Source organism: Dermacentor albipictus, chromosome 8, assembly GCF_038994185.2.
Source record: "Dermacentor albipictus isolate Rhodes 1998 colony chromosome 8, USDA_Dalb.pri_finalv2, whole genome shotgun sequence".
NCBI lineage: Eukaryota > Metazoa > Arthropoda > Arachnida > Ixodida > Ixodidae > Dermacentor > Dermacentor albipictus.
In genome coordinates, this window is record NC_091828.1 from 121,389,219 (window position 1) to 121,413,494 (window position 24,276).

The 24,276-nt window shown below is 45.6% G+C and overlaps 1 protein-coding gene and 1 long non-coding RNA gene across 2 annotated transcripts in view; one reads left to right on the top strand and one right to left on the bottom strand.

Moving 5' to 3' along the window:
• The window catches only part of LOC139049134 (uncharacterized), a 73,852-nt gene that overhangs the window by 45,822 nt on the left and 3,754 nt on the right, over positions 1-24,276 (top strand). The gene's annotated exons all lie outside the window — the stretch shown is intronic.
• On the bottom strand, positions 12,319-18,480 carry LOC139048577 (uncharacterized). Its single transcript, XM_070522994.1, has 3 exons — positions 18,080-18,480; positions 17,850-18,002; positions 12,319-12,891 (listed from the first exon to the last, which is right to left on the bottom strand). Exons 2-3 carry the CDS (start codon positions 17,913-17,915, stop codon positions 12,379-12,381), a joined length of 579 nt encoding a protein of 192 aa, XP_070379095.1. The 5' UTR covers positions 17,916-18,002; positions 18,080-18,480; the 3' UTR covers positions 12,319-12,378.

Genomic DNA, 24,276 nt, shown 5'->3' on the forward strand with positions numbered 1-24,276 from the left:
GTTGAATCATCGCGCTCCGTTGATTGTTTACTCATCACTTATTCACTCATCCTGTAGCTAAGTGATTGCGGATGTCAGGTCCGATATTCCAACTCGGGCGCAAGCGGCGGTGAGAAAGAAGCTTCTAGGTAGCACGATATGTCTCCGAAAATAGAAAATAACGAATTCTGGCCGGGGATGAGGAGCATTCCGAAGGAAAACCCGGTGCTCAAAGGATTTATTACGTGCGTATTCACTCACCCGATCTTTCACTCCCCTACTTACGCACGTACTGACTCACCCACTCGTTCACTTATTTGACGAAAAACCACTAACGCTGTCACTCACTTCGTTCAGCAGTAATCACACTTACGCACAGATTCACTCAGTCACTTATTAGCGAATGCAATTACTAATCCATGCGCGCTCGCTCGCTCACTCACTCACTCACTCACTCACTCACTCACTCACTCACTCACTCACTCACTCACTCACTCACTCACTCACTCACTCACTCACTCACTCACTCACTCACTCACTCACTCACTCACTCACTCACTCACTCACTCACTCACTCACTCACTCACTCACTCACTCACTCACTCACTCACTCACTCACTCACTCACTCACTCACTCACTCACTCACTCACTCACTCACTCACTCACTCACTCACTCACTCACTCACTCACTCACTCACTCACTCACTCACTCACTCACTCACTCACAAGCTTGGACGTACAGTCAGCAATGTGTGCCCACGGCGATAAGACGTGCCTATTGTGACTCTTCGCGGGATGATCGAAGTTTGCCGACATTGGTAGAGGAGTTGGTCGAGCTGTTGAAATGACATCGGCCAAAATCGTAACTTGTATTTGCAACCGATTAATGCGATATTACGCAATTGATGGAGTCCTCATTTGATCTCGATTACGAGACACAGTTGCGATACGTATCATTTACATTTCGAACGTTGTCCTTGAGCCAAGAAGCCGGTACCGTTTATCTTCTTCCGGGAGTCGCCTGCATATTTGCTTTCACGCCAGTTATCTTCTACGATGGGCGTTAATCACTACTCATTCCAGTATCTTCTGGGCTGCACCAAAACTCACGTAACGCCCCTCAATACAATTCTTTGTTATAGCAACGTTCGCAGGCGTTGAGTGCGGAATGTAATATGACTTAGGCGCTAGCACATATCTAAATAAACAGACTATGACGCTGATGACGATCATGCTTTCAATAGTTAAGACTTAAGGTGAAACTAAGAGGAAAAACTAATAAATGTATACTGATAAAATATTTTTCAAAGCTTCTTTCGTTTATTTAGCGCAATAGGTTTATTATTAGAAAAGGAAATGCAGGACAGGGTCATTTAAATTTTATTGCCAGAACCGCAGTGCCAATACAGGAGTGCCACGTCGCGGATTTCACTTTGTTTTCTGGTGTTTGGGTTGTAGTGGTCGATCAAAATCCGTGAAGCTTCTTAACTTCAGTGTTTAACATTATTTTAGAATACAATGCATTCCATGTCTACCGATAATAATTTAACTAGGCCTGAACAGACGCTATCCAAGTTTATGACGTCACGGTGTTGTGGTGGGCAAACCTCAAGGCAGGGTCGCCCCCGCCCCCACCATTCGTTTTTGCGTCTTTCCTGGGTTACCAAGCTCTTTCTCAAGGTAAAAATGATTTTTTTGGTGTTGTAAAAGGGTAATTTACTTTAAGCATTGGTCTTTCGAAGCTGTATATTCTATGTACTATTAAAATTAATATTTGGCTTTTGAGCCAATTTCATTCAACATTCTGCAGGCTTCGTTCACATATCTGTACCTAGCCTCTGTATATACAGAACGTATGTATAAAAATAATGGCAACGTAAATAAATGGAACTGGATCGAACGTGAGTCTGTCGTCAAATTCCATTTGTGGTTTATGATAAGCAATCTAAAATGGATCAGAAGTCACTGCCAAGGAATCCAGCCAAAGCAATACGGGATTAATCATAGGAATTAACGGATAGGTAAACAAAAGGGATTTCGAATCCAACTAAACTAAACGGGGGGTGTGATAGAAGAAACTCACTCACTCACTCACTCACTCACTCACTCACTCACTCACTCACTCACTCACTCACTCACTCACTCACTCACTCACTCACTCACTCACTCACTCACTCACTCACTCACTCACTCACTCACTCACTCACTCACTCACTCACTCACTCACTCACTCACTCACTCACTCACTCACTCACTCACTCACTCACTCACTCACTCACTCACTCACTCACTCACTCACTCACTCACTCACTCACTCACTCACTCACTCACTCACTCACTCACTCACTCACTCACTCACTCACTCACTCACTCACTCATAAACTTTACGCGATTTGCGGGACTTCAACTCACTTGAACTAAACAGGGAAGCGAACGCGTGGAATTAAAAAAATAAAAAAAAATACGAGAAGCAGCGCAGAAACATCACAAAAACAGAACAGCTCTATAGGATTTGCCTGCGGCTGTGGATCTGAGGCAAACAGGCATTATCCTGCACTGACGCCGAAGTGGAAATCGGCTGTAATAACTTGCTATGGTCGCTCGGACGGAAAAAAACTCGGGCTGTTTACCACGCGTCGACCACGTGAGAATTTATGGCTCGCGACTGAAAAGCCCACAGAGTCGTAAGAGGGCATCCTTTACGCGCATTGCGCATGCGTGAAGTCCACACAGAGGACGAACTCCAGAAAGGCGTCAAGACTGACAACAAAGGGGAGAAACAAACTTGTTATCTTAAGCTTTCGGGCAAGAAGCGTCTTATCTGGGAAATTGTGGCAGATAGGGTGGTTTTACCTGCCGATGCGTCACAGTAATAAAACCGTGCTGCCTGTTGCCAGTTGGCGGCTCACGTCAGCTCATCGTGGCCTTAATTCCCTGTGCTCGGCCAAAACGCCCGCGAAGTCAATTCTGGATCGGCTCAGGCTGCTGCACTGTAAAATAATTTACACCCCCAAAAGTTAAAAAGGGTGTAAATTATTTTAAAAGCTTAAAAGTGGTGTAAATGTGTCTATAACTCACGCCCTTAGGGTGTTATCTATATAACGGACACCCTAAGGGTCTGAGTTATAGACATATTTACACCCTTCTTCACTTTTTAGGGTGAAAATATTTGTACAGTGTGATCGGCGAATTGCCTGTACGCTGGTCACTCAAAACATACTGCATCACAAGAGACAAACTTGTATTTCGATATTTGTCTCCTGAAACATCCGCGCGCAACCTCTGCTTTTTTTTTTTCAACCAGCTACTATACGACTTTCTAAACGAACAGTGAACCTAAATCAATGTTAGGCTTTTGCGGCTTCTGCAGCACTGTTTTATCTCCGCACAAAAAGTGTGACAGAAACAAGAGTACTTGCGATCGGCGCTTATCTTTCAGCGTGGTGAGAATCCCATATACTTTCCCAACTCTTTTCACCTCTCACGTGGAGCATTTCATCCACGAGTGCCAGGCTTACGTCAGAGACGCGCAGACCGCAGCGCGTGTCTTAGATAATGAATGTGCTGCCACGATAATGGAACTCTATTGCGACCGGTGATTATTGTTAATACAAAGCACGTGCGTTTGAGTTGAAAGTTGCGCTCTCCGTCACGCTGGTCAGATAATGAGATAACATTCGCAGGCAACATGTGGAGTAGTGTGTCGCAGAGGGCAGACGCACATTATTACGTTTATCGATGTTACTCTTCTCCATTACCGTCGACGTAATAGCGTCATCGATAATGATAATGACGATTTGAGAATAAAGCGCTTTTCTCTCGGTCTCCAATCTGTATGTTATTATTATTGCTATGTCCCGTTTCACGCCAGCGCATTGCATATTCCCACGCATTGACCACTAACTCAAAGTCTAATCCATCTTTGCTAGTCAAAGTCTAATCCATCCTCGCCATCTGTCAATGGAATCTCCGGCCTGGCACCATTGCATCTGTCATTGATTACGAAGCGTTTGTAACCAGCCTGAAACGTCACCTTGAGCTGTAACCTTCATCCTTCCCTTTCCCCATTTCTATATATGCGTGTATATATAACGCTACTCTCTATAAGTGCTTGTTGCTTTCTGTCTTTGTATTTTGAGTTTTTTTTTTCAACATGCTGTTAAAGGCCAGCGACTTCTGAACACGTCGTAGTGCTGCGTTGCTTTGTGCTTACTGTTGTCCGCCCCCGATGTAATGCCTGCCCGGGCCTTCAGGGTACTTGAATAAAATAAATAAATTAATAATAATAATAATAATAATAATAATAATAATAATAATAATAATAATAATATCGATTTGAATACATATGTACACCTGACACGTAAGGAAAAGTGAGGAGCAGGCTGGACAATCAACAACTGGACAATCAATCTCGTTGCTTTGTAATTTACTAACGGTATCGCGGGAGTCCGTAAAGATTGCAAACTTCGATGCGATAAACTCCTCTTGCACGATATATTTCAGTGCAACTTTAATCGCTGCTAGCTGTGCAGTTGTTGACGAGACTAGGGGAGGTATGTGAAATATCAGTTGTACTTGAGTCGAAGGGCAGAAAAATGTTGTGGAGGTGCCTTGACTGTTGCTCTGTACCGATTTATCTGTAAATATTTGAAGATAATATGTAACTTTTTTGCCCATGTGAGACAGAGCCAATTGGAATTTCGCCGAAACAGGCATATGGGACTTTTTGCGTGTGCCGTGGATTGTGAGACGAATGGGAAATACGTGTTTGGTGATATCCTTCGGGGGCGGAAGCGCAATTGAAGCAGCCTGTCATTACTGCCAGCAGTGTTCGTAAACAATGCCACCATTTTTTTCATGCGAGATAACCGGCGCTGAATCCGACGATCGAGGAGCGATAGATCATTCGATGAGCGGTGCACCTAGCGCTCAATATGATATAGAGCTGTCTGGTCTGCTTGCAGCCTCAGGGGCAACCGATGCGCTTCAGCTACTAATGCAACAGATTGCACCTCGCGAGGTAACCCTAGCATTAGTTGCAGGGCAACGCGATGATCTCGTTCCAGTTGGACCATCAAAGTAGGGGGCACATTAAGGACTGGTAACGCATACATCATGCCTAAGAGTACAGACGTTGCGGAGCAGTGCAGAGCCGTTGTTTGGTTGCATTCGGTACCTCTAGCTGTCAAGGTGGCCACATACTTGAGGGATTTCGATTTGCACGGTACAGGTTTAACGGCAGGGCGCCAAGAGATGTGATCATCCCCAATTGAGTCCAAATAAGAGTGTTGTTGCACCCAGCTTGTCGGCGTCTCGTTAGGGTACAGTAGGCTCACTGTTCGACGAGCGCGTTGTTTAGGATGATATGCTGTTGCAGCTGACTTAAAAGGTGATATCTGCAGGCCAACTTCGCCCAAGTACTCCGAAGCCGTGTTCAAAGCGCTTTGCAAGCTTGTACGAAGTCGCGGACCAAGGGGCGAAGGGCCACTTATCCACAGGGCAATATCGTCTGCATAGATAGCTATACCCACAGGGAAGTCGCTGTCCCGAGGCAAGCGATTTGGAACCGCGGCGAGTGCGATGTTAAACAGAAGCGGCGATAAAACGCTGCCCTGTGGGACACCGTACTTCACATGGCGGGATCCACTTGCAATTGCTCCGACACGCACATTCATCCGGCGCTCCGATAGAAAATTTTGCACAAAGTGAAGCAGATGACGCAGAATTCCCGCGGTTCCAAGTGCGAAAATAATCGTGTTATGCGGAGCCGAGTCGAAAGCTTGCTGTATGCTTATAGGAAGAGAATGTAGGCGGAATGTTTGTTTCCTTCAGCAAATTCAAGCGCTGAGACAAGGTCTGAAGTGCTGTGCAAAGCCGAACGGTGGCAACGAAAACCACTCATCACATCAGGGAAAAAAAATGCAGCTTCTCTATAGCATAACATCTAGGCGAAACAGGACCATTCGCTCCATTAACTTGATTATATCAAAAGTGAAGAGATCAAGGCTGGTAGGACTTGAGGTGTCTTGCAGGGCGCCCGGGCCTTAAAATCGGTATTACCACTGACGATTTGCATTCAGCAAGAATTACACAGGTTCTACACATTTTATTGTAGTCCTCCAATATACAGCCATGAAAGCTCTTATCCATGTTCCGCAATGCTTGGTACGTCACACCGTCTTCACCTGGGGCAGTGCGGCGTTTGAAGATGCTGAGCGCGTGTCGCAGCTCCTCAAGAGTGAAGTCCGCCGAATGGATCTCGCAGACTGGACCATGTATAAAGCACTTATGGTACTCTGATTTGTCAAAGAAGGAAGCCCGCCATTTGTGGTGTCACTAGACATAATAGAGACGAAGAAGTCGGCAAATAACTTTTGGTGACAGGCCAGTCGCTATGCACAATGCAGCCGTAGGATGCTTTCAGGTTTCAGCATTACGAAGAGCCTTTAGTGCCTGCCATACACTACCAAAACCAATTCCAGTATGCAGCGAACTACATAAGGCTGCCCAGGTTTTGCGACAAAGCTGTTTTGTATGCCGCCGTATGGCTGCATTAGAGTCCAGTCGGTGCGTGGTTTAGAGCGCTGTGCAAACAAGATTAAGCACGGCGTAGGCATGCGCGGTGCCGCAACAGCTTAAGATCGGGGTTTGATTTGCCGATACTCCGTTGTCGTCGTATGGCAGCTTGTCGTAAGTATACTCACTAATTTGAACAGACTGTCTTGAGATGACGCCTTTGAGATGAGTTGACGGAACTTCTCCCTGTTTTTCATTGTATAGTCCGCAGTCTGGCGGCCCGCAGTGTGAGAGAGAGAGAGAGAGTGAGAGAAAGAGGTTGTCTCTGGTTGGCTGCCCTGAACCGGGGGAGGGGCAAAGGGATGCGATAGGTGAGAGAGAGAAAAAGAATAAAAAAATGTGAAAAAACTACCCACACACACATACAATACAGAACTGTTTCTGTGGGCACTGTCACGCAGTCTGCCAAGGCGTTCCCGGTGTTACACGGTGTTACCGTGCCATCCTACGCCACACAGTGTACAGTCACGATTATGTGTTGCTGTTAACCAAATGGGTAGGTTATCTGATCCCCAGGGATCAGCTTCACATGACCAGGCTAAACACACAACTCTTGTTGATACCGCAAGATCTATTGTGGAATGCTTCCTTCCTGTACCTATAAGGGTAGGGGAGCCGTCGATCATTCAGTATTTGCATCTTGATAATATAAGCTCGTTTATCCCTGTCCCACGACTGTCAACACCACCGCGTATGGTGGGCCTTAACATACCCGCATAACACAAACGATGCAACACACCGAGAGATTAAGCACTCAAGTAGTGAGGTGTCTGAAGAACGTGTAGGCCGGTTGTATGTGTTTGCCGCTGCCGTAATCGCACCTGAGGCTTACAGTAAACCTGTATACTCAACCTCGTCATCACAGATGTCGTCTGTATCAAGAACCGCGAAATCCAAGTCAGCGCGTACCTGTACTGATGCTTATAAGCACTGCGCGTATACGCCGACTCTACACACTGGGAAAAGCCACAAGCTGGTTCCGCGCATTGTGCACTCACAAAGACTGGCAGTCGATATTAGTCGTTTCTTACGTTAGTTTCTTGTAACTCTATAATATCTGGTGGAGTCTTCATAGCGATGAGTCAAAGAACTAGATCAGCCGGCCGCTCTCGAAGCGACCAGACATTCCATTGCAGCACAAAGGGGTGAGGCTGTAGACAATTTATAAGATTATTTCCGTTATAATGACTAGTGAAGGCCGTCGGTGACTGGAACGATAGCCTTCAAAAGTTGTTCTGCCACTCACGCTGCTGGTGTCTGACGACCAGTGATCAGAGATCTGATGATGTTGACAAGTATTTTCAGAACATTAACAAGTTGCACATTATCGTTGGATGAGACCTGTTTAGGTACAGTGTTTGGAATGCTCTCAATTTTGGTCGCAGTCTTTGTAAAGACTTGTTCCGACGATTTCGACAGCAGCGCTGGTCGCGATGACTGATAGGTAGAAGGTTCCGCCCCTACTCCCTCCTTTTCGATTCGTTGTGTCTTTGTCATTCCTTGAACGCACAGCCTTTTGCTTAACCGAGGCATTTACAGTCACTGAACCACCACTACGGGGTGATGCACGCTTTCATCTCCTGCTGCCTTCTTTTTCGGCTTTCTCTCTTATTGCCTTTAGTTTATCCTTCAATGCGGGGCATCCTTTATCCATTGCGTACAGTTCGCGTTACAGTTAGGGCATCGATATATCTGACTTTCACAGGAATCTACATGGTGATTCCCATCGCATTTGACACAGGCCAGATATCCGATGGCAAAAACCCTGAACATGACCAATATTAAGAGATATATGACATTGTAGGGCCTTCGTACGAAAGGCCGAACAGGATAGCGCACAAGTACACACACTTTATATGACTAGGCAGCTTTCCCCAGCTAAACAGTATCTTCATACACTATGATGAGCCCAGCCTTCGAACGCTAATTATTGTGCATGTTGGCGCGAAAATGATCATTATCCTAAAAAGGTTGTCAAGTCGACATCAAAAACTACACCAGCTGCTGTATGCGCACCCTGGGGTATGTAAGACCGCATGCGGACATCACAGGTTTCAGAAAAACCAAGCAGAGTTTGCACCATCTTATGATTTGTTGTCCCAACACCAATTATATTTTTCCAAGGACTCACGCGAGCCTCTTGGATTAGTCCAGGGGCAAGTATGAAGAAGAAATTATTAAGTTTTTGTTGGAAGACAGCATTCAGGCATACCATCACGTCGACTGGCATGAAAGCTACTGTCGTAGTCAGGGTGTTGCTGTATATGAGAGTCGAGGACGATGCCGTAGTCGTCCGTCTTGAACGGCCTTGTTTGGCAGCTATGAAAGCATCCAAGTCTTCTGATCGTGAGTCAGAAAGCTGAGAGAATCAGCAGCGTCTGATTCTACTGAAGAACTGAGCCACTTCCGAGCCCCAGATGGTCTGTTCTGACTGCCAGACGACTCCAAGACCATCTCTTCCATGGCAAGCTCTGCGGGGAGGATCTCCCAGCAGAGTAGGAGTCTTCGGGGTTTAGCACAAAAATCGTTGCTGTTAGTAACGCACGAAAAAGCACATAATTAGACAAAAACTTCAGCACCAGAAGAAACCAGCAGCCGAGAACGAAACTGCGTCGTCGCTTTTTTTTTTGTCTGTTTATCGACTTGGATAATAACGCAACACTGTCACAACGCAAAAAGATGATCAAATTACAGTTCACCTACAGGCATCTCCCGAACTCAGTGACATTTAGAATGAATGCAACAACATTGCGTACGTTCCTGTGCATGCAGGAGGAAACAGCGCAGTCCAATTAAACCGAAAAACTGCAAGGTTTGCCGACTGCGAGCCAAAAAGATTAGCCCGCGAAGCGAACTTATCTAAGTTCCCCGTTTTGATTATGGACATTAGCTCTGTAATGGTCAAACACAGTTACACATCAAAGAAAACGAGAACAACTTGTCGACTTTTATTTCTGGCCATTAAGAGTACATTTGTACAAAAAAAAGAGAGAAACAACGAAACATTGGTTGAGTTAAAACTTTGTTGTTACAGCATGCATGAATAATTGTTTTTGCTGAACTACCAACAGCTGAGACCTTGTACCGGTGTAATGAAAATGTCGCTATCGGCTGTGCCTTAAGTTTATCGCGTTTAAATAAAAATTTCAGTTAGCGTAGCACATATGATACGTTGAGCCTTACAGGGTTTGACGTCTGGGTAAATAAACACGATGGTAAAACTTGAACTCTACACTTCAGCTGAGTGAAACAAGAACCCACCCCTTAAGAACTGTCAAAGAAATTCGGATGTACTTAATTGGCCACATGCTGCTTTGAATAGACTTTCAGCTGTGGTGGAGGTGAATTTTGTCAATGATGTTTGCAATGGCACCGCTTGGCACAACAAAAAAGACATGCCAGACATTGTACAAATGGCCCCGAGATAGTATTAACAGTCTACCTTAAAGACAGCATGTAATGCAAAGATAACACAAAGTACAACATATTGTTAAAAAGAGAAAGAAATACCGCGCAAACAATTTCATGTTAGTGGGTGCGAGCCAAGAGCTAGAGTTTTGTGAAGGGTGAAAAACCGAACTCGGTGATTGGTCGGTCCGCAGTTTAAGAAAGCCATTATATTTAATAATTTTGACTAAAAATTTGGCTTAATCTAATAGACTAAACAAAGTATCTAGGACGACTGGGGCTGCATGATATTTGTGCAATCAGCGCTTTTAATGAAAATATTTTTTCGGTATGAAAAAAAACAATCGAATAACTTCAAAAGAGCCTCTGGCCTGTATGACTTGACTTGAAGCGAGTGCGTTACATGAATACGCACTGGTGCTCTTGGTATGACCTCAGGAACAGCATACTCGAAGGCTGCAAAGAAATACCAATATTCAGCTAAGTCGTAATGATTCATTGCACTTCTGCAATAGAACACCCACCCTTACCACAGGGGAAGCTTGATAATCTTTCCCTTCCCTTTTCCTTCCACCAATGTAGGGTAGCCAACCGGGCATAGTGCTGGTTCACCTCCCTGCCATTCATTTATCATTCTCTTTCTCTCTTTTGATGAGCCCGAAAACACATTGAAAGGAAAGACTGGTGGCGGCGCCATCTTGAAGTTCCTGCACCTTCTCCCTATGATTTCGCAGATTTTTTACAGAAACTACCAGGAGTGTAGTTAACGACATCGATAATGAAAGAAAGGCGCTTACCGGCAGCATGGTGGCCGTGTACTTGCTGAAATACAGTTGTTCGGTGCAAATGTCACGAGGGTTGCAGCGCGCATGCTGATAAATTGTCAACAACTATAATTAATGATAACGACACTTTAACAGGCGCCCAGAGTTCAGCTTTCATCAATTTTAAATAAAATCTGAGGCCTGCTTTTGAGCTTCACGCGAGAGGTCACATGTACATGGCACATGGATTCGCTTTTGACGTACAACAAACAAACAATCAATCAATCTAACAAACAAACAATCAAACAAACTTTCGTGTCGGAGCACCTTGAGCTTCGAACAGTGAAGTGACATGGGTAAAAGCACGAAGGTGGTATTCTCTCAGTTGCGTCACTTCCGGTCAACAACATAACAAGTGCTAACAGCCAAGCGTTCAGTTTTCTAGTTCCACTGCGGTTAACCGAAGAGTATAGACAGACCCTCACACTACCTACATGCTCTATTTTTATACTAAGAAAATAGCAGCAAACTATAAAAAGGAAAAAAACATCAAGAGGTAGACGTAGACAAAGTGACAGGAAGCTGGCTTTGTCTTTGTCTACCTCTCGATTCTTTCCCCCCTCCTTTTTTTTCAAGTTTGCTGCTATTCTCTTAGTATAGACCAACTAGCCCAACAAGCCCCTCTCTTCAACATATATTGCGTGAGTTTCGAACACAGACATAGGTGGAGTTCGACGGTAGTGGTTTACCTAACCATGCAGTTTCACTTGAAGAGCTCTGTAGCTGTACACGCATGGGAAGCGAAGTCCAACCTTTTCTGCCATTCAATTTCGAAAATGTGTTCTCTGTAGGCTTTGCATTCGGGGTTCAGCACTCCAGACCTATACACCACGTTAGGCGACACTACAACGTTACGGGTGCACATCTCTTCCTGATCAGGACGGTGATGTCAGGGTCGACCAGCGCTGCACACAGTGTAAACAACACTGGGTACTCACAGAACCGCACCACTTCCATCCAGCGTAAAGTTAGCAGCTAAATGTTCTGCTCTAAGATCGCCCATGTGCGGCTGACCGAGGATTTGTTCTTCGCACGGCACTCAGACCAAATTTGGGCTTCCAAGCACCGACATAGGAGGTGCTTTATGGTGCTTGTTTGGCAGAAGTGTTTAATTTACTTCAAACGTGCGGAAGGTTCACGTCGATGTAGCAGGGCGTGCACATAAGTTTAGAAATGGTCACGGTCCGCACATCTCGAATGATGGCCCCACTCCATGGGACGGTGCGCGTTCATTCCAAGTCAAGGCACCGACGTCAGGGTCATTACACTGCATACACCGATGCATGACGAGCTTCTTGCTGAACCGCACCACTTTCGTTGAACGACATACATGTGTCGACAGCTAAATCCTCAATTACAATAACTATCTTTACTGCGGCTGACCGAGGTGTATCCTCACATGACATCGACACGAGCCGACTTTCGAACACAGGAACGGGTGAAGTTTGACGGTGCCGCTTGAAGTGCACAACCACTTCATTTCAAAATGCAGCACCGCTTGATGTGGACGTCGCTGTTTCAGCTAGGGGCTCAAGGTCCGCACACCGCGTTCGGCGGCACCGCCAAGGTACGGTGGGCGTTTCTTCCGGGTCAAGAGACCGACGTCTGGGCCGGTGCCGCGTACACCGGGAGTACGATGGGGTACTTGCTGAACTGCACGGGTTCCAGGCCGGCCATGGGGCCGTCGGGGTCCACGGGGGGCGCCGAATGCACGGCACTCCTGGGCGGCACGTTCACAGACACAGAACTGACGGAGGTCCCGTTGAGGAACACCCCGGACGCAGCCAGCGGGTCCAGAGCGTGGATGGCCATGAGGGCCGCGCGGTAGCGCCAACTTTCCATGGCGGCCCAGAGGACGCCGCCGCTGAAGACCAAGATGCCGATTGGGATGGCGACGAATCCCAGGAGCCGGAGGGCCGGTACGGACGAGTTGAAGCCGACCAGGATGAAGAGGATGCCCGACAGCTTGACGAAGAAGCCGAGGACGATGACGCTGCCGAAGCGCCACGGAGATGGGCCCACGTAGCGAGTCGTTTCTTCGTCAACGACGCCGCCCGAGCACTGGCGCTCTTGGCAGGACCTCCGAGACAGCATACCCGAAGGCTGCAGTGAAAGACGCGGGAAGGCTTGAAAGCGATGCTATAGTATAATTTAGGGGCGCGGTTTTAGTATGGTTACGGGGGTAGCTTTGTAATTCGAGAGTTGTGACAGAGTTGTAATATACTACGTGCGGTTACAGCTAGTATACTGCAGGACAACGAAAGTGTTCGACAGCTGTGAAATGTTCTTGACCGTCAGGAGGACAAGAGTGACCTATCGAACAGCTACGAATCAAATCGTCAGGAAACAGGGTAGTGTACCTGCATTGGAAGCCAGATCGTTGTGTTTGAAAGCCCGGAGACGCACGAGAAATATTTGAGAATAATATTCGTGGAAAGCGTGTGGAAACGGTGCAGAAACCGTTGAACATGCTCTAGAAGATTGTCACTGTATCCATCGAGCGATTAAAACACGGAAGTAATAAGCCTCCCCGATACCTTAATTCTAATGGCTGTAGAGCCTACGTCAACAAATATGTGGTGGAGGACATACACTTCCGCCACCAATTAATTATGTGCAATGAACATGCAATTTCACTACATTTCTGCATCGTCAGGATCACAAAAAGGATACAGATACAGAAGAGATTGATATCTTTTTCTTTCTCCATTGTCAAGTTTACAGAACACGGGCTCCATATATGTTGGGGCTTTATAACAGGAACGTCAGGCATGAAAACATAGACTATGTTATGCATACTAAAAAAATCACCTATCTAGCAACGTCAAAAGTATGTCTGGTGTAAAATATTGTGAGAAAAATACAATGAATCAAATGAGCCCGCTAAAGAACGGCATATATGCCCATACCGAGAACAAACTCCTAGCCATCTATTGCACAGCTATTCATACTAAAACGCTTTACACATAGGTCCTACTTAAATTTGCAGCCCATGTCATATCAGAAGTGTTTTCAGAAGTATGTGACATGTTTTTTAAATACCATTATTTTCATCAGCGCCTTTGCCTGTGATTTACTGTCTTGGCGTGCACCATTGCAACATAAGCAATTATCAATGGTGCAAAAAAAGAAATATATGTAATGAAGCAAACGTTTTATTATAGCAATAGAATGTTCCTTGCAAAAAAAGTTTTACTTGTTTAGATGCAGCAGGAAGGTCAAAAAATAAGTACAGCCGTCACCCCGTTTAAGAGGACAGTCACGTCATCACCATTATAATCGACAAAACACTGCTTCGTTGCGATTGTTTGTTTTTGGCATTACTTTTGTAGCGTTTCATAAACGTGTAGTCAATGCTCCAGTTGGCAGCATCACTGGTAACGAACTTCAAATAGATGCACAGTAGAGCTTGTTAGCGGTTACGCCATTGAAAGAAGCGTCTGAGTGAGTGCTGTCAAGCGCCTATGGCCAAGACAAATGGTGGCACATGAAGCGGGCCATTATGTGCGAAGCTGCGCTCTGCGCCCAGATGCAGAGGTTTGAAGTCGTTCCCAGCATGCCATCGTGCTCAGCTCCAATGTTCGCTTCATACTGAATCGCACATTTTCAGGGGCCACACTTTTTACCTCCAAGTCTTTACCTCCAATCAGTTTATGCAGGGGCACGTGTACCTAATTCGGTACACGTGAGTCCCCAAACTGTGAGCCGTGCCCTGTGCCTGAGGCTATAGGACATGGGCTGTGTGACTGCCCTCTACACGTGGAAGAACGACAGGAGTTGACCTTGCGCGCCTCGACAGCCCACCGTTGTCGGATGGCATTATTTTACGACCTTGGCAAGCCGTTAAATTTAGTTTTCAGGCCATCCAAGTCTTACTTGACTTTTCAAAAAGTACTGGTCGGGACTGTAGGCTTTGAGTAGACCTAGTTGTTTGTTATATGTTTTACATCCTGCTCCTGCGCTCATCGTCGCCCATCATGCTCCTCTCTCTTCCCTCTTCCCCTTCCCCCCGCGCAGAGTAGCTGGCTAGAAGTCTGCACTTTAGACCGATCTCTCTGCATTTCGAATCATTAAACTTCTTTCTTTCTCTGTTTGTTTGTTAATCAACATCCGATTATCTTACTTACTGATTATCAATGGGCGTTTAGCAAACTTGCCTGAAATATGAATAAATTCAAAAAATTGCCCGAGGAATGTGAGTACATGCCAGTGTTGAGTCTACCACTTGCTGGTGGTCCCCTGTGCCAATTCTCGCTTGCTCCTGTGTCAGGCAAAAGATTCTTGCCAAAAGGAAGCGAAATCAGACGTAATCACACGTAAACACAAGGCTGAAACCTCGCCGCGTCAAACATTGCCGTTTTCTCATTTGTGTTTACAGTTTGGCGATCAGGTGTAGTAACTTAGGCTCCCTCTCTAAGACGAGAGCGCAAAATTCGAACCTTGAAAACGTATGTATACGCTGTGGTCATCAGTAGCCTGCCATGTTAATCACTCTAGCAGTTTGACCTATCTAAAACACTAGCACCAACTTTGTGGCTGTACATTTCTTGTTCACCGGAATTATAGCGTGGTTATTTCGCCATGTCTTGATGCGCATTGCAGAATATCTTTGGCCAATCATTATTTATGTACCGGAACTACCAGTTTTTGTCATGTAACTATCTTTTGTCGTAAAAAAGGGCCCAGAAGTGGAACTGTACAGTAGACAGCAAGCTGCTCTTTAATTTGGGAATTACAACCTTTATAGACTGGTGGTAAGCTTCCACATAAACTTTTTTCCATAGGTGTGCCTTAATATGAATAATCAACTCGTTAATGCTTTCACGTAATAGAGTTGCGTATAGTCACCGTGACGAAATAGCGTGGGCTTGAAGTGACAACCTGAGCCAGTCTTGATGTCGCGATATGTCAAGTGTAAATCTGGGGCAGAATTAGCAAAGCCTTTCGTTTGCGAGTGCTCTGGTCGTTATTGACTGTAGGTCTTCGCTAATATGAGTCCAGCAACAGGATTGGCTGGAATATTCCCTTACGAACAATTCTAGCTAAGAGATTTTTGCAGCGACACTGTTTAAGGCTCGTCTTCCGCGCATTTATCGTGTGCAATAGCCACGATCCGATCCAGAAGATAGTTCAGAAAGGGTCCAAGCGCAACGGCACATACCCCAGTGGACTCCGGGTAGTGGGCTTCGGGACCTGTAACGCGCCCTTGAATTACCCTTGTGCGCTTGTGAACCATAGAGATCCCAGGCGCAAGGGTAAGAACAGAATTTTGTATCATGCTATTTACACGTCATAATACAGGGTTACGAAACCAAAAAGAGAACAGGCTAAAAGGTGTATACAATAAAGTACAAACAAAATGGCTCAGAAAACTGCAGTTAGGGGTGTTACTAATGTAGAGAGCTGAAATTGAAAAGGTGTATTGGACCTTAGCCCAAAAAGTCGACCCACGTAGGACATGTCTACGTTAGCACCGCCCCCTGTCGGTGTTCCAAGCGCTTGCGTATCTAGTTCCTTTTCATTTAGCTCTCCCGTGGTGGCGGTCCCGTCGTTCACACGAAGCAAGCCAGCCTAAGCATGTTCTAGTGGTTATAATAAAACCAAATAATCGTAATTAGGCCCAATTATTTACCATACTGCAGCTTTAAAGATGTCATCTCGATGAATGCAGGGCAGTGAAGCACACAGGAAGACAGGAATGACGTGGAACCCCGTGCTATTCCTGGCGTCTCATGTAGCGTTCTACAACACTTTATTCATCGAGATCAGCGTCAACCAACTCTCACGATTTTCAGGTGAGCTCTAAAGCTGTCTTGCGCGTCCTTTTAGCACTACCAGTGTGTTCCTAAACCACCAAACAAACGTGCCACAATTTTCACATACAGGCTGCTTTATAGGTTTCGAAAAAATGTGACATGTTTTGCTTTCACAAGGTCTCAATCGCACGGTAAGATAAGATGATGGTACACCGAGTGTTTATGATACTATACAGAATATTTAAAAATTACCTGTGGCAGATAGTAGAGTTACAGTCCTAGAGCTAGGCTACTCGAAGAGGCGGACATTACTTGCACGAGACATGCATGTACGACTAATTATTACAACACTAATTAGGCTTTTACATGATTACTTCACATCGCGTATATTAATTTACGAATTGCAGCCGGTGAGTTCGCAACGGACAATTTCTCAGTGTGACACCAGTTTCAAAATATTGTCCCCTAATTATGCGAATGCCCTGCCGTTTCAGTTGTTTCTGTTATTCAATTCATAAAACAGCGTTTTCTTAAAATGAACCAGTGGAATAAAAGCACTTTTCTATCACAAGTCCCAATGACGGACATCTCCAAAGCGATTCCATCCTTAGAATTGGTTCTAATTGGAGATGCATGCCTTGCAATCTCATTGGCTAGCTGCTATTTATATGGTGCGCATACCAAGAAACCAAGATAGGCATGTTTGCACGTATGCTGACTGAACATTCCACGAAAGGCTATGAAGTCAGTTATGAAAACTAAATTGCCGGGAAGACGATTCCAAAAGGCGAATTGCACTGTGCGGTGCAAGTGAATTGCACGAAAGTGTTCGAACAAAAATGCTGCTGAAGTAATTGTGAAGCCGGTTAGATGTGTGAGCCGGCGCTTCACGGTAAAGAAATAACGACCCTAAATTAAAGACAAAATTGTGCAATAGACACGAGAAACTGACAGAACCTTGCGTTTGAACAACACATTTGAGGTGCCGTCACTAATAGGGACGTAAAAGTGGCAATTACAATGGAGCATCATGAATCGGTAGGCTCCACATTCAACTGCTATAACCATGAAAATGTACAACTTCGACAAACTTAACTTCGGGTTTGTCGTTAGTTTCTCGTAGCTAGCGCGGTAATTTCACGCTGGGATTTCGAATAACCTAATTTATGGTCATTTCTTTATATGAAACGATCAAATTTATGGGAGTTTTCGCTTATCAGTTGAAGCACACTTGTAAGATCTATTCAAAATGTATTTTTTTTCCTTTCGCACGAGTACTTGTGTCACAAGCATGTCCACACTTACCTCGTTCGATGGCGGCGTTTCGGCGTGACCAAGGCCTCCTCCAGTGACACCGAGAACCACAAACATCAGAGGACGTCTGCTCCTTCCAGACGACACCTGTTCGCGACGTTCTTCTCAGCAGACGCCATTGTCGTCTGCTGCACACCCTAGCGCCTGTGGCGCAACAGGAAACCATAATGTTCTCCAGTATTCCCTATTCGACATTTATTTAAAGTTTTTTTTGTACGTACGTGCGTCTGTGTCCCAGTTCTTGCTGAGTTCGTCGATTCGCGTCGTTTCATTCTCGCTGCGCCGTTTATACCCGAGGCTCGATCAGTTGTTGCTATAGCTCCCGATCGAAGGAGTTGGCGTGGGACTCGGCTTTCGCATGTCAGGTGTGTGCCTGGAGGGTTCGTCGAGAGAGAAGAGTCGATATACACTTCGCTGTACGGCACTCTCCTTCGTTTCTATCTTCGTGCGTTTCGGCTCGTGGTGCTTGTTTTCTGCCTTCTTTTTATATGCACAATCGAACCTCCCGGGAAAATGCCGTCGCAAATTGCATCGTCATGGAGACAAAACGAGGCGTGACGTAGGCGCGGTCGAATTAGAGATTGCTCCAAACACTAGCCTTATCACTACGCCCAACCCATTAGTCCTATGCACTACACACTCGGCACGCAAGTGTGCGTGAAGGCTGCCTATCACCAGGTGTCGCTGTGGCAAAAAAAAGGAGGACCCTCTTTTTTGCCGATAGGTGGCGGCAGTTTTCTCTGTAGCATTCGCGTGACAGCGCCTTTGTTCTTTTTTTGCCGGAAGCTATTTCGGACGGGACCTTTTTCGGTTTCTTGCTAACTATCAACAGGTTGTAAACTCGAGGGCTCTCACACGGATACATGCGGCTGGCAGATGAACGTTGCAGTAGATTAACCGATATCACCACTTTACATACGCCGCCCTGGTCGTGGTAAGACAAATGTTTTGAGATTTATATCAGTACGACGCGTCTGCAAAGAACCCGGCGCGAGGAACCAAAACTAGAAACGCACATACTGAAGTTTTTGCACGTGTGTGGCTGCGCCTGGTTGTCTGGCAGTTTCAGAGCCCTGTTACGGGTTTGCGGGAGCACATACTGAACCAGAATAAAGCATGCTACTCGCTATGATTCTGCGTTTGTCAGAACGAGGAAAAGCAAATAGAGGAGATAACGTTTTAATAGAACACTGAGCGGTTTGTTTAATATCATGTCTTAAGAAAAGAAAACATCGCAGTTGCCCCCGGAAGAAGATTTGATAGCGATAATAAAGTATTGAACAACTACACGAAGCAATGTTCGCAGTTTCATTAGCCGTATAAAATACAGCAAACGTTCGCTTACTAATCAAACTAAAAAGCACAGTTAGGCACAGCCAAAAAGCACGGTTAACAATCAGGCAAACATATATCAGTTTTCTTTTTTGTTTAAGCTAAGCATAAACTATGTTTTCAGTTTTCCTTTATGGCTTCATCTTTACGTAAAGCAATGTGTCACTTTAAAGAAAGTGCTGTGATATTGTGATGTCCTTCAGCTGCTGCCATTGTTCGCAAAGGGGGCGGAGGATCCCTCAAACCGTCATTCGAACGGCTTTTCGCTCCGCCTCCTATTACACTGTACTGTGACGAAGCAAGTAAAATCAATCAATCAATCAATCAATCAATCAATCAATCAATCAATCAATCAATCAATCAATCAATCAATCAATCAATCAATCAATCAATCAATCAATCAATCAATCAGATCTCATCCGATCATCGCGAACACTCGCTTTCACAACGCTGGCATGATGTAGAGTGGCTGATGCGGCGAGCGAATGCCCCTTGGTGCTTCGCGCTTAACACAAACTAGGCGCGCGAAAACACAGAGTACACGAAGCCATCAGCCATCTCAGCTCGCCCAACGTTTGCCCCTCACTGCAGATTCCTACAAGATAGCGGAGAGAGAGGAGAGAATCTAGAAGAGAAGATAACAAGAGAAGAGAGAAGAGCAGGGGGAAGAGAAAAGAGAGGGCAGAAGAGAGAAGCTCTCTATTCGGTCACATACCCAGTGCCCAATGTGGTCTGCTCTGCAAGACAACTAGCACATACCTAATTTTCCAAGCTATTAGACGACTTGGGCCCGCGCGTTAAAGACGTTAGGTGCAAGCGGACAAACCGGAAAGCGGGCATATTTTCCAAAGAATGCTGATAGCATAAATACCTAGGAGTGCTATCGATAATGCTCTATATTTTGAGTCTAGTTTAATGACTGAAAATGATCCTTTATGGGAATGAAATTTACGCCATCGAGTCCCTGTGAGCGCTTAGTCTTCAAAGACGGAATATTCGTGGAGGGACTTAGCGCGGGGCGGCACGAGAGCGTTCAAGTGGACTTCGAAATAAGTGTTGCATCCGTTTTCGGAGAAGCAGCTATAGCTATACCAGGATTAAGAAAGTGCAGGTTGTCACTGCTTCACCTTTGTTAACAGACCCGTTCGAAGTCGGTTTAATAAGTTCAGCGTATTGGCCTGAAACAACTTTACACTTTTTAATGTATCACAGGTTCACGATTGATCGTTTCCTGCCTCTCTAAACTTTCTTTTAGTAATGCATTCATGCGCCACGCACGAACCGAGTAAATTGTCTCGAGCTTCTTTGAACTTTTTCACATTTTTTTCTTCCACTGACCGCGCTTGAGAACGTTTTTTTTTTGTTGATACTCTGTGTAGTTTTGCCGTGACGACACAACCGGTGGCCTTTCTGCACCTCCGACATCGTTGGACACCTCACACTATGCACGGACGGCCTGTAGTGTGCGTTGTACATGCGTTCCAAAGACGAGACGGACGCTCCAGACCGGCCGAGCTCCCTCACGCTCGCAACACTCGCATGCTTCGCAGCCAGCGTCCGTACGTGCTCGGTCGACCGCGTAAGCACTCTAGGAATTTCCAAGCCGCAAACGCTTGAATGTGTGAGGCGACATCTAATGAGCCGGATGCAATTCCGCCTGCGTATATACCTCAACAAGCTGGGAGAGAACAGCGGAGCTGCGGTATATATACACGAACAAAAAAAAAAAATCCCCTCGTGCACCGGTGTACATATCGGGTGAATACAAGCTGCGCATCGCAAGACGCACGTGAACGTGTTTAACTACTTGTTGGTCAACAAGCTCGTTCTACTGGCGGAAATGGAGACATACGATTTACGATAGGCACGAAACTGTGCTTCGCGAGTAGATTTGTGAAGAATTTGGCAGGCGAGGCAGCTGTTACCACAACAATGTTATCTTGGCCGAGGTAAGTTGCAACGGCCGTCATCATGCTTGATACTTGATCAAGGTGAAAAAGAAAAGAGGGAGAAAGAGATTCAAGTGTTTTTTTTTATTGTCTACCTTGCGAAACGACGTACTATACGTATGGTGCACGTCACCTTTTGCGTAGCTTTTAAATTCATGTACACAAGCGCGTGCCTCGTGATTGGTGCTAGGCATCGAGCACAACTATGAAGTTAACTCAGTGATAAAGAGAAATGCGTAAATCAAACCCCTTATCACCAATGATCATAGTCGGAGAGTTGATTTTTCCCCAAGAACAGGGGGGGGGGGGATGAAAACTCTTCAAATAAAGGTTTTTCAACCCCTTGTAAATGAAGTTATAACACCGTAAAGGCTCCGGAACCGGTGGCGTTTGCAAGGCAACTAGTATTTTTTCTTGGCACTGCCATAACTTTAGCCATGCTGCAGCTCCAGGAGTATTTAACGCTTCTCGAAACTGCCGAAAAATGGACTCACGATAAATGTTAAACAGAACACCAATCCAATACGCCACGTAGTTTCAGAGCGCGTTCCGAAGGGCTACAGGGCACGAGATTTCTAGCGGAGGGGTATAGTCTGCGTATATTAGAAGATAACTACAATTTTTCAATTACAACACGTTCCACAATTATTGTTGCAGGTTTAACCAGTAATGAGCGGAACTGTTCGGCCACGTAATGTACAATGCGGGGAGCATAAAACAAGCCGCATAACTCGCGTAGACTCCTGTGCGGAAGTGGCGATGTTTTTATTACTGATAAATGTAAATATAAATAAAGAGAGCTACTTGGCTAGCTGCTGACGCTGCCTACTCGGAAAGAGAAGCAACAATGTTGAGAAGCGTATAATTCACGTCTGCATCGCGTGTCGTTGAAAACGCCTCCAGCGCAGGCATAACTAAAATGTGCAGGTTGATTTTTCCACATGTAAGAAATGACAGCAGACGTGTGGGACTTTGCGGTATGGAGGTTCCAATTTCCAGGAAAGCTGTTTGTTCCGAGTAGTCGTACTGCAAATTTTGGTTGCCTGTAAAAAAAAAAAAACTCGCACATGTTAAAAAGTTGTACGCATATGACTTGCGCGTTGTCACGGTTCTTCGCAGGCTGTATACGGCCTTCGATAACTCAATTGCTATTTGTTTGTTCATTTTGCATTTAACTTTACAGCTGCTTCATTGTATTACCGCACCAATTCGCCCAGCTCTTCTTGCTTTTGATTAAGGAAATATCAGCCTAGGATGTACTTCACACAGGAACTTCTACCTTCGCATGCATATTGACCATTTAATGTACATGCATCTGTATGCATCTGACGGTATGCGAGCTTGAAGTATGTAATAAATTTCCTAGTAGTAACGCCATGTCACCAAGTGTCCCACATTTCCCTAATCAGGCACCGAACCGTCATTTCTTCTGATGCGCCTTATTCCTTCATTAATAGATACAGGTTAGCCAATCTCCGCGCATTTGGAAGTCAGAACTACAAGCAGCTACTTGCATGTTCAGAGGATATTGAATTGGCGTTGCTAATTCTTCGCAGAACACCGCGGATACGGTTGTAAACGGCGGCAGAACATTAATAACGAGAGCTACCTAAATTATTAACGAATATTCCCTGTAATAAAGTGGCGACCCCGCATGCTCACGTTGCGGAGATTCCGCAAATTTGTTGCGTTGACACGAGCCAGCCACAGGATCAGGGATTTTTGGGGAACATTTGTTTGTTATACTGAACATGCTGCCATGAGTTGAACAAAACGATGTCTAGTTAATTGTAGAGCTCAATCTCGCCGAAACTCTTGCTTCTGTTTTGACAGCTGAACGTCGCGCAAATTGGCATGGTTATCGCGGCAAATAAAGCACATCAAAATGCATGCGCCATATATCGCGTGTAACCCGCGGGACTGCATGGTGCCGGGCCTATATCGAAGGTATTCAGTGATGGTGGCTGCATATACTGGAAGTGTAAGAGGTGATGTTCAGTGACGTCAGCGAAATATGTGTGTATAGTTCTGCGCACACACATGGCTTCCTAGGTACATCCGTGCTGGGTTTGACGAAAGAAAAAGAATCGTAGCTTGTTCCTTCACCTTTTGAAAAAGAAAAGAACCTCAACCTTGTAATACGAGGTCTGTTAGAAAAGTATCCGACCTTTGGCCGAAGAAAAAAAAAAGAACTGGCATAACTGGAGCGTTGGAAACCTAATCACCCTCAAAGCAGTCTCCTTGGGACTCCACACACTTCTCCCAGCGGTGCTGTCATTGTTGGAAGCATTCCGAGGAGGCCTCTTTCAGAATGGGGTTTAGCTCAGCTGTTATTGCAGCAATAATGTCCTCTCTTGTCTGAAATCGCGCTCCTTTCAATGGCCTCTTGACTTTGGGAAACAGCCACAAGTCGCACGGGGCCATATCAGGACAGTAAGGCGCCTGTTGAACTACAGGAGTCTGGGTTTTCGCCAAGAAGTCTTAATCAAGTGCTAGGAATGTGCAGGAGCATTGTCGTCATGGATGCGCCGATTTCCTGTTGACCACAAATCCGGACTCTTGCGCCTCACAGCATCACGTAGACGACGGAGGACATCCGTAGTACTCTTTAGTGATTATTTGACCATGTGGTGCGTACTCGTGGTGTACCACACCGCAGGAGTCAAAGCAGTCAGCATCACTTTGACGTTGCTGCGCCCTTCGCGGGTCTTCTTTGGTCTTTGTGACGTGGAATGCTTCCACTGTGACGACTGGGATTTGGTTTCCGGGTCGTACCCGTACACCCAAGACTCGTCACCAGTGGATATGATGTTCATAAAGTCGAGGTCACTTTTTGTGGAATCCAGCATGTCCTGTGAGACTTCAACACGAAGTTGCTTTTGCTCCACCGTGAGCAGCTTCGGCACGAATTTCGCCGCAACTCTCTTCATGGCCAAATCTTCAGTCATAATGAAATGTGCAGAAAAAGTGCTGATGCCCTCCTCTTCCGCAATTTCTAGGATAGTCACACGACGGTCCCGCTCCGCCACAGCGTTCACTTCGGTAATTTCGGCATATCGATAGCCGACAGGAGCGTGGCTCGCTCTCCACCGATGTGCGGCCGTCTTTAAACCGGTTATACCACTCCATAATCTGTG